At 49.0% G+C, this 13,003-nt stretch overlaps 3 protein-coding genes across 3 annotated transcripts; 1 reads left to right on the top strand and 2 right to left on the bottom strand.

Annotated features, from left to right (window-relative positions):
• Positions 1 to 649: 649 nt before the first annotated feature.
• Positions 650 to 3,132, bottom strand: F4812DRAFT_462480 (carbohydrate-binding module family 18; the record flags this gene model as incomplete). Its single annotated transcript, XM_047938053.1, has 7 exons — positions 650 to 1,103; positions 1,296 to 1,557; positions 1,613 to 2,109; positions 2,171 to 2,319; positions 2,381 to 2,476; positions 2,541 to 2,781; positions 2,837 to 3,132. The coding sequence occupies 7 exons, from the start codon at positions 3,130 to 3,132 to the stop codon at positions 650 to 652; spliced, it is 1,995 nt and encodes a 664-aa protein (XP_047787086.1).
• A 2,678-nt stretch (positions 3,133 to 5,810) lies between these two features.
• Positions 5,811 to 7,568, top strand: F4812DRAFT_467002 (uncharacterized protein). Its single transcript, XM_047938595.1, has one exon. It carries the CDS (start codon positions 6,251 to 6,253, stop codon positions 7,295 to 7,297), a length of 1,047 nt encoding a protein of 348 aa, XP_047787085.1. The 5' UTR covers positions 5,811 to 6,250; the 3' UTR covers positions 7,298 to 7,568.
• A 352-nt stretch (positions 7,569 to 7,920) lies between these two features.
• On the bottom strand, positions 7,921 to 12,987 carry F4812DRAFT_441975 (Rapamycin-insensitive companion of mTOR, N-term-domain-containing protein). The gene is made up of 2 exons (XM_047935278.1): positions 10,256 to 12,987; positions 7,921 to 10,190 (listed from the first exon to the last, which is right to left on the bottom strand). Exons 1-2 carry the CDS (start codon positions 12,614 to 12,616, stop codon positions 8,571 to 8,573), a joined length of 3,981 nt encoding a protein of 1,326 aa, XP_047787084.1. The 5' UTR covers positions 12,617 to 12,987; the 3' UTR covers positions 7,921 to 8,570.
• Positions 12,988 to 13,003: the final 16 nt, after the last annotated feature.

Here is a 13,003-nt window from a genome sequence, read left to right as displayed (position 1 = left end):
AATTGTTACTTTTTAATATTTTAATAAATAATAATATTTTTTTTTTTTTTTAAAAAAAATTATTTTTTTTTTTTTTTTTTTTTATATTTTTTTTTTATTTTAAAAAAAAAAAAAAAAAAAAAAAAAAAAAAAAAGAAACTTACTCCTGATGAAGAATTGAATAGTCTTTTGTTGTCGTTGGAGTCAGTGATATGTCCTAGATTGTAAAGAGACTTGCAGATTCATAAACCCAGTTGAAGACAGCTTACCCAAGTACAATACAAGAATTCAGAATCGGGACGGCCTCGTCAGTTATAGAACATACATATTATTAATATCCCCCTTTCAACCCATCATCAGGAGTTTCATCACGGAGAAGGTACCTACTCCTCCGAATGCTATCCCTTTAAAAACACTAATTTAGTTCTTTCGACAGCTTCTTACTTTATTTTGTTTTATATTATATCCCCCCCCCCTATGTAAATTACACTGTGAAACAACCAGTTTTCCCATACGACTAACTCTCTTCTCTTATTCCTTTCTTATTCTTCCTCACTATAAAAAAAACACTGAAGTAAGTAGGCACCTAGGTAATAGCAGGCAGGCACAGGTATAACTACCTAGGTACCTAGCCTAAAGCCAATACTAATACTAATAAATACAAATCTACCTAACCTAGTCCCCCCTGTGTCTCCTCAGCCCTTCGATCCTCCGTCTTAGTCTTGGTCGTCTTGGTCTTCGAAGAAGAATGGCTGGTGGAATGAGACGTCGAGTGGGAAGTTGAATGCGAGGTGGATTTCTTGGTGGACGACGAGGACTTGCTAGTGGATTTCGAGGTCTTGGTCGTTTTGCTACTGCTACTGCTACTACTGCTCGTCCCCGTCTTAGTTGTTGTTGTTGATGCCGGTGGTGGTGATGTCACTGATGTTGATGTTGATGTTGATGTTGATGTTGAAGACGGAGTGGTGACGGTAGATGATGAGGTGGGCGACGCACTGGTGCTGGTAGGAGGTAGTGAAGTTGCCGGAGGGGAGGGAGATGGGTCGCTTGCCTGGCATCCTGATCCGAATCCTGGTTGGCACCCTGAGCCGCAGTAGTCGATTGTCGAGCCGCACCAGCCGTGTCTAGGTACAGTTCGAAAAAAATCAAGTTAGTAACATTGCCCTCCCAAAAAAAACGATTGACTTCATTCATAGGCTTTCGTATCTCATCTCGTTACATGAAGCGGGACTCGTCCAGAGCCCCACATCCCAGAACAACAGCCGCCACAGGCTGCAAGATATGTAAGAAAGCGTTAAAATGAGAACTACACTGACTGTGAACAGCAGTTTCCAAATCCCGATCCCTCGCACGTGAATCCGTCACCGCAGTTTCCCTCAATCGAAGGCGTAAGCGTTCCGGTGGGGGCAGGTCCGGACGTTGCGGTAGTCACGGGGTCGTCAGGAGTCCCCGGCCCGTTCGGGAGCGGGAGGTTAGTTGGGATCTGCGAGTCCGCCGAGGAGCAGGTGCCGAATTCCGGGCGGCAGTTCGAACCGCAGTAGTCGATGGAGCCGCCGCACCATTGGTTAGTAGAACAGCCTAGTGGCGTGGATTAAACTTATGCTCAGGGCCGTCGCCAGGGTGGTATACATACAGTTTCCGTATTTAGAGCCCACGCAAGTTACGCCGTCGCCGCATCGGCCGTCCGTGCTGACCTTTAGCGTGCTAGTCGGCTTGCTTGTGCTGGTGGTGCGTGTAGGACTCAGGCAAGACCAGGTGCCGGTCGGAGCACGGATGGTGAAGCTATACTCGGGGACCTTACCGGTACCGGCACGGTACCAGTTCTCCGGGGGGTCGCCTAAGCATTGCCCGACGGTCACGGACCTATAGCCGTGGCTGAAGAGCGACTCGAGGATATAGTCTGTGAGGTTGTAGACGGTCTGGTAGTGGATGTCGTGCTCGATCTCGAGGTAACTATCCTCGCACGGGCTGGACCCATCGACTGCATCGTCCCAGATGTCCTTGCTAGTCTGGATCTGCTTGGGGTCGTCGTGAAGGTATCCTTCCGTGTCCAGATCAAAGTACACGACGTGATATCCAAGGTTAGCTAACTGAGTCTGACAAGCAGCGGGGCATATGGAATAGGGTGGCCTGCCCCAAGATTAGTACGAGTCTTATTCCCTCCTGAGGGGAGGTGTAAATGAATGCAAACCTCATATAGGTAGGGAAGTATCCAAGAATATCATTGAACGCAATCTCGTTCCATATCATCTGATTCTTGAACTGAGCTGTAGTCAACTGGCTGAAGTTTTCGTGTGACCACGTATGGCTCGCGATCTGATGACCTTCGGCCGCCATTCGCTACGACTTGGTTAGTATTCACCCTCAAAATTCTCTGAGTACCTAAGGTGAAGTGTTATACTTGGATGACGGAAGCCCAGGGCAAGGCTGGGTCATTAATCTTTCCCTTTCCTATGTTGTTACCGGTGATGAAAAAGGTGGCTTTCGCTTCATATTTCTTTATCCTTGTTAGCATAGCCTTCAAGATCTTATAAGGAAGAAGAAAAAAACATATTACATACGGTCAATTTGTCGAGGAGGTCGTTGGTATACTCGTATGGGCCATCGTCAAAGGTGACAGCAATATCACCTTTGTTTACACAGTCGTAAATGCCCACGCCGCCATATTGTACCTTGCCCACTTTCGTTCGCGCAATAGACGACGTATCCTCGCCGTCAGGCTTCTGGTTACCGTCGCATGCCGGCCCGTAGTTGATTTGGCAGTCGGGTGAAGTGCAGTAATCTTCTCCCGTACCACAATAACTGAGTCCGATCAGTAAAACATCAGCAAAATCATAAAAAGACCCAGGTGGCTAACCCTTCGGCCGAGCAGCATTGGTTGGCCGCGCAACTCCCGCGGCTCTTACCACACCGTGCGCCTCTCTGTCGCGGTTCAAGCTCAGCTCGCTTCTCGAGTTCCTCCTCGTCCCGAGCCTCTATCATTTCTGCTCTCCGTATGGCCCGCGCCTGGTCATCCCATCTCCTTCCCTCCTTAAACTCGGACAGAAATCTTCGAGCCCCAGCAAGCTTTGGCAGGCCATGGTCGTTGTGATTCGCGTGCGCAGCTGTCTGGCCAGCGCACGCAGCCAGGACGAGAGTGTTCCACCAGCGCATCGCGATAAATATAGCGTAGTCCCGATATTACGAAGCGAAGGGTCAGGGCTAAGCGCAACGGGTTTCCAGACCACGAGTGTTCCCAGGGCTCACGGAAGTAGGACAAGGAGATTGGGGGTTGAGCTATCTTAATAGATCAACAGATCTCAGGCCAAGACATGGGGATGGTACAGAGGTTGCATTCTTAGCATGTAGAGCCACGCGTACTCGAATACCATGAGAAGAAGTGACGATCCAGAAGAGAAAAAAAAAGCTTTCAGAAAAACGCATGGTTTCCGAATCGGAGCTTGATCAACCCTGTGAGGAACATTGTATATATACCCGGATGCTACCTTGGCAGCAGACCACCTACATTAACGAGCCACTCACAAAAAAGGTATTGCAGGAGCACATATTGAGTTGCGTTGCAGCCGTCATGGCGCCTTCAGAAAGGGCTGGGCTGGCCGGATGTTACTCTGATGGTCAGGGCACGAACACGAGGTCGAAGGAGTTTTCGTACCGTACGTTGTCGACGCTGCAAGTCCGATCGAGCGTTTACGAAGGCATACTACATCAGCTTCACCAAGCTGCACCAGTAGTATCCATGTCTACGACAAATTGATAGCTCTTCCCAGTAAAAGCAGTTTCGTTAGTTCATATTGAGGAGGCTCGCGTAAAGCAGGCTCACGTAAAGCCTCGGCTCTACCAGGGATGAATACCTAAGGTATACGGACCGGGGAGAAATCGGTTGAAGAGATGTTCTCCACGACCGGCCGGCTGTTTTGATAATGAAAACATCTTAAGAGCGACTCGTCATCTTTCCCCAGATAGTCGGCAAAGCCAGAGGGCGTCTAATGCGAGTGCTTCGTGTGGGGTTCGTAGACGCGTCGGTGGGTTAGAAAGCGACATTGGAATCAAGTTCCTTCGGCCTGCCAAGGCTCGCCTCGTTAGTCCAGCCCTTCACGCAGTAGACGGTTGAAAGTGACAGGGTAATGGTGGCAGTACTAGGTAGGTAATAGGGGGTAGGGGGTAGGGGGTAAGGAATAGGTATATATTATATTAATTTGAAAATATCCTAAAAGCAACCTTCCATCTGCCCTGCATTGCATAACCTTCCAATCCCCTAGAACCACTGGCCGCAAAATTTTTCAACCGAAAAGATCACGTTATATACCTACCTACCTAAAAGTAGAATAATAATAGAGAATGAATAAATTAATTGGAATGGATTGTTACGTTGTCGTAGCTCTTACGGCCATCCACTAAACCCACGCATTCGTTAATATGCTCTACCCATGAGCGGAATGGCGCAACTCGGATGCCGGCTTTGAAGGTAGATCGTTCAAAAGGATGACGAGTCTCGGCAGGTTCGCTCCGTAGCATTCGGAAATACGATGAAATATCCTTGATGTATAGACTTTTTCTTTCTTTCTTTTGGGGTTTGCAACGTGAAGAAGAAACGTGTCATCGTAGTTCCTATAATAGTGTGTGGAAATCTGGGAAATGCGAGTGGTGTAAGCGAGCTTCTTCAATCGAAGAGAGCGTCTTTTTTCGATAATAGTTATTTTTAGACACCGCAAGTATGATAAGAAACATATATGCGGGATCAATCACGTGGGTTTCTTCAAGCATCGCATTATGCAGCCATTGCTTCTTCCGATGCACCGTCTCTTCGTCTTTATGTTAAGGGGTTAGAACCGCGGCTGTCTCCTTTCTTCTATCTTGCTAATACGTTTGGCTAACTTTTGCTTATGTAGAGGTAGGTATCCTTGAACATGAGCTATGACAAACATAGCTGACTCTTCGAATACTTCAGCTATCACTTAAAGCAGTTCATGGTCTAGCCTTTCACATGCCATTATTGAGCCGTAAGAACCGCCTCACTAGACTGGTCATGTTTCATTAGAATAAATTGCATGAGCTCGAAGGAAACACCTAGCTACCTACTTGCTGTCAGTGTGTTGAGACTTGATATGGGAATGACGCTGTAATCTATTAAGAAGGGAACTCTTTTGGCGACGCAATGACCCCACGAAATGAATTTTTCCATATAGGCGTATAGATACTCGTAGTTACGGTGTCTAGGCTATCATACGTTGCGGCTTATATGAGGGCAAGGGAAGTTCAGCTCTAGAAGAGGTATCATGTCATTATGGAGCTAGCGAGCTTAACGTAACATGACTTCGATGACATGAAAAGCAGAGATATGAATACTGCTCGTAATGTTCGGGGTGGCTTCCGACCAAGATTTCTCGACGCTATTGTGATAAAGATGCCAGCCCAAAGAGGTGGCAGATAAAGCGTATCTTAAGACGAGGAGTAGTAAGAGGAAACGATACATCTATTCTTAGAGAGCTACTGTGGATTGATTCGAGAGACCTAGACTAGATGGCAAGTTAACATTAGCCCGGGACTTTTATCCAGCATGAATGATGTGGTTATTTCCGTAAGGTCTTCTCTTCTTTGGTATGCGGATAGCACCCCCTTTTCTCAGTTGACGGTTATGACCGGAGCAGTTAACATACCTACCTACCTAATCTATCTAAGTGCTAGTCCCAAATCTATATCTCACTCATCTAAGTATCAGCTGAGAGTTAGTGACCGCTGGCGTTGACGTCAAAATAGAATAGAATACACATTCTTGACATTTCTCCAGCGATGCTATCCACGCACCATAATAGCGATATATACTCCGTCATGGATTTGTTGATATGAATACCCGAACGGCGTTCTCTCCATCTAGGTTAGGTACTCAACCATACTGTTGGTCTTCACAGTGTCCCAAGCTTTGAACCCAAAAGATAATTAGGTTAGAGGTACTTAGTGTTGTCCCTTTTCACATGACCGTGAGTCACTGCATTCAACGACAAACAAACTTCCAAAACATCACCATGATGTGTAAGATAAACCTCTTACTGCTAGGCTACTGTTGCCAGGTGACTGCGAGCACCTGGCGTATGCCTGACGTGGTTACAACCTCAACAGCCGGCAGATCTGCCAAGGCAACTTATTTGCCTGACTCACGAGCCTCGTATAATTATTTAAATCCATCTTCTGCGTGCATTCAATCCCGTCGAATTCAAAATACTCAAATCTCAAATCTTTACACATTAAACTAGGTAGCCAACAAGCGTACCACATGAACCCGCTCACAATGGCTACCGAAAAAGCCTCAGACGGACAGGCTGATGCCGCCTCGTTCCTATCCCTCCTGGAACCCCTCCCTGACCACGGCGTGAGCCTCGATACAGCTCGGTGCCTAACCGCGAGGATTGACCACCTATCCCAACAAGTAGACCGCTTCGACAAGAAAGTAAACAGCATCGCGGAAAGCGTAGCCAACGTGGTTCTCCTCGTACAAGAAATCATCCGAAAAGACAAGCCATCCGAACCGCCCATTCATCATCATCATTATCATCAGCACCATCACCATGAGGCAACGACCCCAAATGCCGTCGTACAGACTCCCCCGTCTATTCCCATCCCCAGTGTTGCCTCCCCCCCAATCCCGCAGCTCAGACGAGAGGATATCGGCCGCTTCGACCCCGGCCACGCCGACGAGCGGGGAACGGGCATGGTCGTTGTTCCCGACGGCAACAGTAGCGCTGCTACTACTGCTACTACTGCCACTACCACCGCCACCACTACTGTCGTCATCTTCACAGACGTCGACCTCTTCGTCGAGCACATCGAATTCTTCCTGCAGGACCCAACCACAGCCCCGTCCAACGAGCGGCAAATCCTCTCGTGGCTGGAAGCCCTGCTGCGGGGCGCGGCAGCCGCGTGGTGGAGCCGGGAGCTGACGCGGGAGGACCGGCGGGCGCTGCGGCGCGCGGGGCTCGGGGAGGTGCTCGTGGACCTGTCGCGGCGGTTCGCGGCGGACGCGGCGGTGGCGGCGGTGCGCTTCGACCACGGCAAGCTGGGGCTGCGGGAGGTGGCGCACGACGAGCACCGCGTGGTGCAGTTCGTGCGGGCGAAGCTGCGGTGGGCGCGCGACATGCGCCTGCTCGACGAGCGCGGCCGCGAGTGGCTGTTCGTCATGCTCCAGATCTGGTTCAGCATGGACCTCGACATCCGCGGCATCTTGCGCCCGCCCTCGCCCCGGCACACGCTCGAGCTGTACCTGCGCGAGATCTGCGAGGTCACTCCTGCTCTGATGAGCCGGGCGCTGCAGCTGTATCCTTGATTAGGTACCTAGGTAGGGGGAAAGAGGGGGGGCTAGACAAAAGTGGTGAAGATTCGAGCAAACGAGTTCCGCGGATATGGCCGCCAATGGACCAACAGTGTTTGCATCGGGAAGCTATGACTACCTAGGTACCTACCTATAGCACCACAACCGAAGACCACGTTCTAGCCCATGATATCAAGGGGATCTTCGTCAGACTTCCATATTCACACACCTTGCTTGAGGAGGGAGAATTTACCATGGTTGGGGACATGGACATATCATATCGCACTATTAATTAATAGGTACGTTAGGTACCTACCCTACTATATAGTGGCGAAGAGATTCAAAGAGGTGGTTTCTTAGTCTTCATTTACTTACTCCTAATGCAAGAAATTCCCTACCTCTTATATAGGTACCTAGGTAGGCACCTAACCTAACCTAACCTATATAACGTGTTACCTGTCATATTTGTACCCGGGAAGTATTCCATCAATAGGACAGAAATCTCCTCTCTTTGAGAGCTCCCAAATTGTAGGTACCTAAGTTACCTTGACCATATGTGATATAAAAATGAGACGTACAGTAGATACATTAGGCGGAGAAACACACAAGCAAGACAAGACCAAACACCACGTCAAAGACTAAAGATAATAATGGTGATATAATGATAACTATCAGAAAATAGTTAACCTAGTTCAATCCAGGCGCCCATGTGTTATCCACCCGCTCCCAAACCCCAAGTAAGTGCAATCAACACCTAACCTAATGTAAGAGGTAAACTGAGGTTAACCCGCCACGCCATATGCAAGATAATACCCATCACCACCCCCTTAATCCCCCTTTCCCCAGAAATATGAAATGCGCAAGTTGCAACGAGCGATCGACTTTTCTTTTTGTCTCTCCCCTCCTTCCTTTCTCCCTTTCTCGGGTCATATCGCGTCTAAATTTCTTTTTTTTTTTCTACAGTCAAGGTAGTAGATAGTAGGTATAAGTAGAGGTATAGTAGTAGGTAGGTAGGTATAGGTGGGTTGAATCAGGACAGGCCAGGTCAAGTTAAGTGAGCTGATGAATGATGAATCGTGCCAAAGTCCAATCAAGTCAAGTATAATCAAGCTTCCCAAGATTAAAACAAAACAACAAACAAACTGGCTATATCTTCGCCGTTGTCCAAAATCTGCCAAAGTTTTTGCTGCTCCTAGACGCTTACTTTTCCGCCTCCGCCCCCCCATCCCGGTCCAACACGATATGCTATGTTTATCTTGTGATACTCTGTTATTCTGCTACTCCACCGCTATATCGACGAGTTGTAGCCCCTAGCTATTATCCTCTCCATCTCAGCGGGGTCGCTTATGCTCCTCTGCCTCTCAGTCCTCTGTTCGTCGCCCGAGCTGCTTGCCGATTCGTCGTTGCTTTCGTAGTCGTATAGGATATGTCGTAGGACGCTCTTGTCGAAGAGCTCGATCACCAGATGGCGATCTGGTAGCCTAAAGTGGTGACATTCTAGTAACGCCAAGACCTTGCGGAACAGAGAAGGCTGCCGGAACCCTGGTGCCTTTTTCTGTCGCAATTGAAGCAATTCTGCCTTGGCCTTCTTATAAAGCACCATATTGCCTAGCTCGGTCATAAGCTCTAATATTCGCCGGTTCGTCGGGTCCGGCTCGTTGATCTCCACAGGTGGAGGTTCGAGCGCCGTTTTCTGGGTATCTAACAATTGTATATTCGCGGGGATCTCGTGTTTCCAGGGTTTGCAAGAGAAGAATTTGGAAAGATCCGAAGGGACGCAAAGCCCCAGGGACATCCCTAGAGGTGTGGTGTTTGATTCCCAACCATGCTCAGAGAGTATCTCTAGCCCGTGTGTGGATCTCGATATCAAGCCTAAGACGAAAAAAGCAGTACCTCTCAGGCTCATTACATCATGAGATTCGGCGATTTTGACGATGTGTTCTACTACGTCCGTGGATTCCAAAAAAGGAGCACCGAGCTCCATCGACCCAACGTTTCCAACTGCCCATAGGCACCCTTTAACCTTAGTGAGAAGTTCAGGATCATCTGAGAGCATCCCGTACTCCCTAATTGTCGAGGCAAACTCTTCAAAGTGGCCTTTGTCCTCAAGTAATTTACAGCCCTCTTTCGTGCGCGTCAATTCTCGGTAGAAATGAGGCGGTACGTGGTTGTCCTGATCTGTGTCCAAGTCGTCTTCGTAGATACTTAGGCGGTGTGGCTGATCCTCATGGGTATCTATGAAAGAACGTGCTAAACTAGCTTCGATGAGGCTGACGTAGGTATCGTTACGCCCAAGGAACCAGTCATCCATTTCGTTACTTATGTAGTCCAAGCCGTCTAGATAGTGATAACCGATGGAGGTGGACAAAAACCGGAGCAATAAAGGTGCTCCTATCTCTCCAAGGTGGTCCAACGCGGGCCGGCATTCCACTATATATTCTAACAGCGCTTTACTATTGCAAGCCTTCTCGAGAATTTTAACAGCTGTGGCACAAACCTCGACTTCTGGATCGTAGAGTTGTGTAACAAGTAGTTGAATTGCCCACTTCGAGTCCGAGATAAGTTGGCCTGTCGGCGTAACTCGTTGTCTTGTTGCATACTTTCGAAGTACGGTAGTGCTATGTATTCGTATTTCCTTTGTGCCGGCTGTTAAAGCCTTTGATAATAGTATGCGCGGGTGACCTTGAAGACTATAGTCGAGATTGCTGAGAAGTAATTTGATAAGATCCGGTCTTTGCTTAAAATCGATGATATGATACATCATGTTGAAGATACGCCATCTCTCGAGCATTTGCAATCCCTTGGGTTCGCTGCTTAGAACGCCAAGCATGGGGAAATAACCGCCACACAGGGTATCCGTGAGGCGATCTCTCGAAAACATTGGATACTGCGCAGTTAAACCGCTGGTCTATAAATAAGAGTAAGCATTCTCATCCATATATATATATATATATTTAATACGAGTGTTCTTACCGGATCGCATTGGGCTAAGCATTCGGCAATTTGCCTCAGCAGCTTATTGTCCGCTAGGTATTTTATTCCTTCCGCTGTCTGGAGCAGTGTGTGAATAAGTGCGCAGCCAACCCGGACATATTTCTGTGTATTTCGTGTGCTCTTGATCTCCGAGAATTTGAACTTAAAAGGCCGATAAAATCCCACCAGCCTTTTTGCGAATTTCGACGCCTTGATGGCTTCTTCCAAACGTTTACCATTCATCAACGGTCCTTCGATTATCTTTAGGACAACATCCCAGTCCCATTTCGAAGGATTCGAGTGGCCAAGAACTCCCGAGTCTATGAGTAGCTGACGGAATGTGGCATCATCCGGGTTAAGCAAAGCATTGGCTTTTGGAGCCTCTTCCGCATGGCCCATGTTTTCCAGCATGCTGCTAGAGGGAAGGTATCCAGGAGCATAACCTGTGGGAGACGACCGGTAAAGCGTCCGGCTTACGCTGCTAATCTGGTAAACAATTCCGGTTGCATTGAAATGTGCTTCGTCTTCGAAATGTGAGGCCGCTGCGAACAGTTCTGGAAGTAACTGCAGTTCGCTACTCCAAGAAGGCGGAAGGATTCTACTCGCGAGTTTGAGGGTTTCGCCTATGAGCAGTGTCGTTTTTCGCCTCAACATAGGATCGTCGGTGCCCTGTGCAACCTGGAGCAGATTCGGCATCATGCCTGCTTTAATAAATATAGCTAGAAGCAATGCCGTATAGTGCTCCACAAAGTTTTGCTCCGCGCCGTCGTCTTCGTACACTGTATCGTCTTTACTCGGCGTCGAAGATTTCAACGTCGTCACTCTTCCATATGTTGTCAAACGCCGACCTGCAAGGTACGACGTGGCCCACGCCGGAGGTTTAATGCGAAGAAGGGAATAAAGCAAATCCATCACGGTGTCCCGAATCGTTGCGCTAGGCAATATCAAACTCGATATTAAAGAGCCGATCGCTCGGAAGTTAAACATAGACAGGGTCATGAGCCCAGACCAACTCTTTAAGGCGGAAGCAATTGCCTTTGCGTTTTGCTTTACAACCCCCTCGTACGAGAGTAGGGCGTCGGTGAAAGCTGTGAATAGAACCTCTAGCTCGTATCCGGCTCGTAAGTACTTGCGCGTGTGTGGCGCATCTAGCAGATAGAGAAACACCGAGCACAAGGATTCGGGAGATTTATAAGTGCCCTCGGCAAGTGTTTCTGATAACGGGACCAAACCGCCAGACGCTACAAGTAATGCGGGATCTCGCAGTAGGATTTCGCCAAGCGTTTCGATACAGATTGGCCGGAGTCGATCTTCAACTTGCTCGGCGACTGCTGCTATAGTCCTAACCACAGCCCTAGACACCTCGCGAACACCTTCCTTCACGTCCAGGAAGGCCCGGACGAACTTGAGAGCCTGCTCGCGTTCCACGTCGGCCTTGCGGTCCTTGGCGAGAGACACGACCACCATGTAGTCGGTGTTTAAGCTACGAATCTTCTTTAGAGAGGCTATGTCGGAGATGGCATATCGTAGCATTCGGTATCCTGAAGCCACCACTTCCCTACTCCCACTAAGCAGTATGGCCTGCATTCTATCCCCGAATTCGGCCCAGGCCAAATCATACTTCAGCGTGGGGTACCTTTTGAAGAGATCCACGAAGTTGTTGGCTGCCCCCACATAATATTCAGGGGACATTCCCTCGACTTCTAAAGCCGATAGCAGTTCTTCGAGTGCCACCGTCGGGGATTCCGTCGGTTCATCGAAGTCGGAGCCAGCGCCGCTTCTAGGCGCGCTTGGGGGGGATCGCAGGCCCTCATTACGCAACAACCCGTCGTTGCGTGTTCTTGTAGGTGTGCTGGGCACAGCCTTGGACCGCTGCGCATCTGTGATCTTCTGCTTTAGCTCCTTTATCCTCGAATTCGCGGCTGTAAGCTCGGCTTCGACCCTCTGACGCTGCTCCTTGGTTTGTTTTGCCTTCTTTGCATTTAGAGCTTCTAGCATATTCTCGCTTCCCTCCTTGATCTTCATCTCGCGGCTTAGGGAGTCCTTCAACGCATTGAGCGTATTCTCGGTGATAGAATCGTCGTCCTCGTCCAGCTTTTCCCGGATGTAAGCGTCGGCTCTCGAAACGGCTCGCGACTGGGCGGTCTGGCTACGTAGGTCGGAACTAAAACTCCCCGGGGGTTGAGAAGGGTTGACGGGAGCACCACCTCTCGGGGCGAGGGAGGTGGGCGTAGGGGCGATACTTCGGGCACCATCGCCGGCGGCAGGTGGTCGAAGGCCGCCATCGAGGCTCGGTCGCGTAGGGGCGATGGGGGAATTAGTAGGCTGGGTACCCAACGACTTGTGAGAGGTGCTCAGCATGGTGGCAGACCCGACCAAATGCCCACCGTCTGGGACCAGACCGCGGCGCCACTCATGGAGAGAAGCGAATGTGTAGTCGAGCGAATGATAAGTTTCGTATTGTATCGCGACAAATTACCTTAGGTGCCTCTAGATATTAACCTGTAAATAATGATCGAGTTCGAATAATAGGCCGAAGTGGGATATATGGTTTCGACTAGGAAATGGGCGACGGCGCAAAAAAAAAGAGAGAAAAAAAAAAAAGAAGGTTATGATCGACTGGAAAGAATACTACTATGCACCTAGGTAGGTAGGTTAGGTAGGTACACTAATGTGGTGTTTGTTGTATCGAATGCCGGTTCGGGGTCGGATTGCGGCCGCCTTCCATGTTGCTTGTTGCCAAGAGTG

Source organism: Daldinia caldariorum (genome assembly GCF_022478825.1).
Source record: "Daldinia caldariorum strain CBS 122874 unplaced genomic scaffold F4812scaffold_18, whole genome shotgun sequence".
In the NCBI taxonomy this organism is placed as follows: Eukaryota; Fungi; Ascomycota; class Sordariomycetes; order Xylariales; family Hypoxylaceae; genus Daldinia; species Daldinia caldariorum.
This window is presented reverse-complemented; position numbering and strand designations above follow the sequence as displayed.

Excerpts from the sequence above, each read along its gene's own strand:
- F4812DRAFT_467002 (XM_047938595.1), top strand. The coding sequence starts at position 6,251 with ATGAACCCGCTCACAATGGCTACCGAAAAAGCCTCAGACGGACAGGCT.
- F4812DRAFT_441975 (XM_047935278.1), bottom strand. The coding sequence starts at position 12,616 with ATGCTGAGCACCTCTCACAAGTCGTTGGGTACCCAGCCTACTAATTCC. Across the intron at positions 10,191-10,255 it reads GCTTAGCCCAATGCGATCCG|ACCAGCGGTTTAACTGCGCA; the intron begins GTAAGAACACTC and ends TCTTATTTATAG.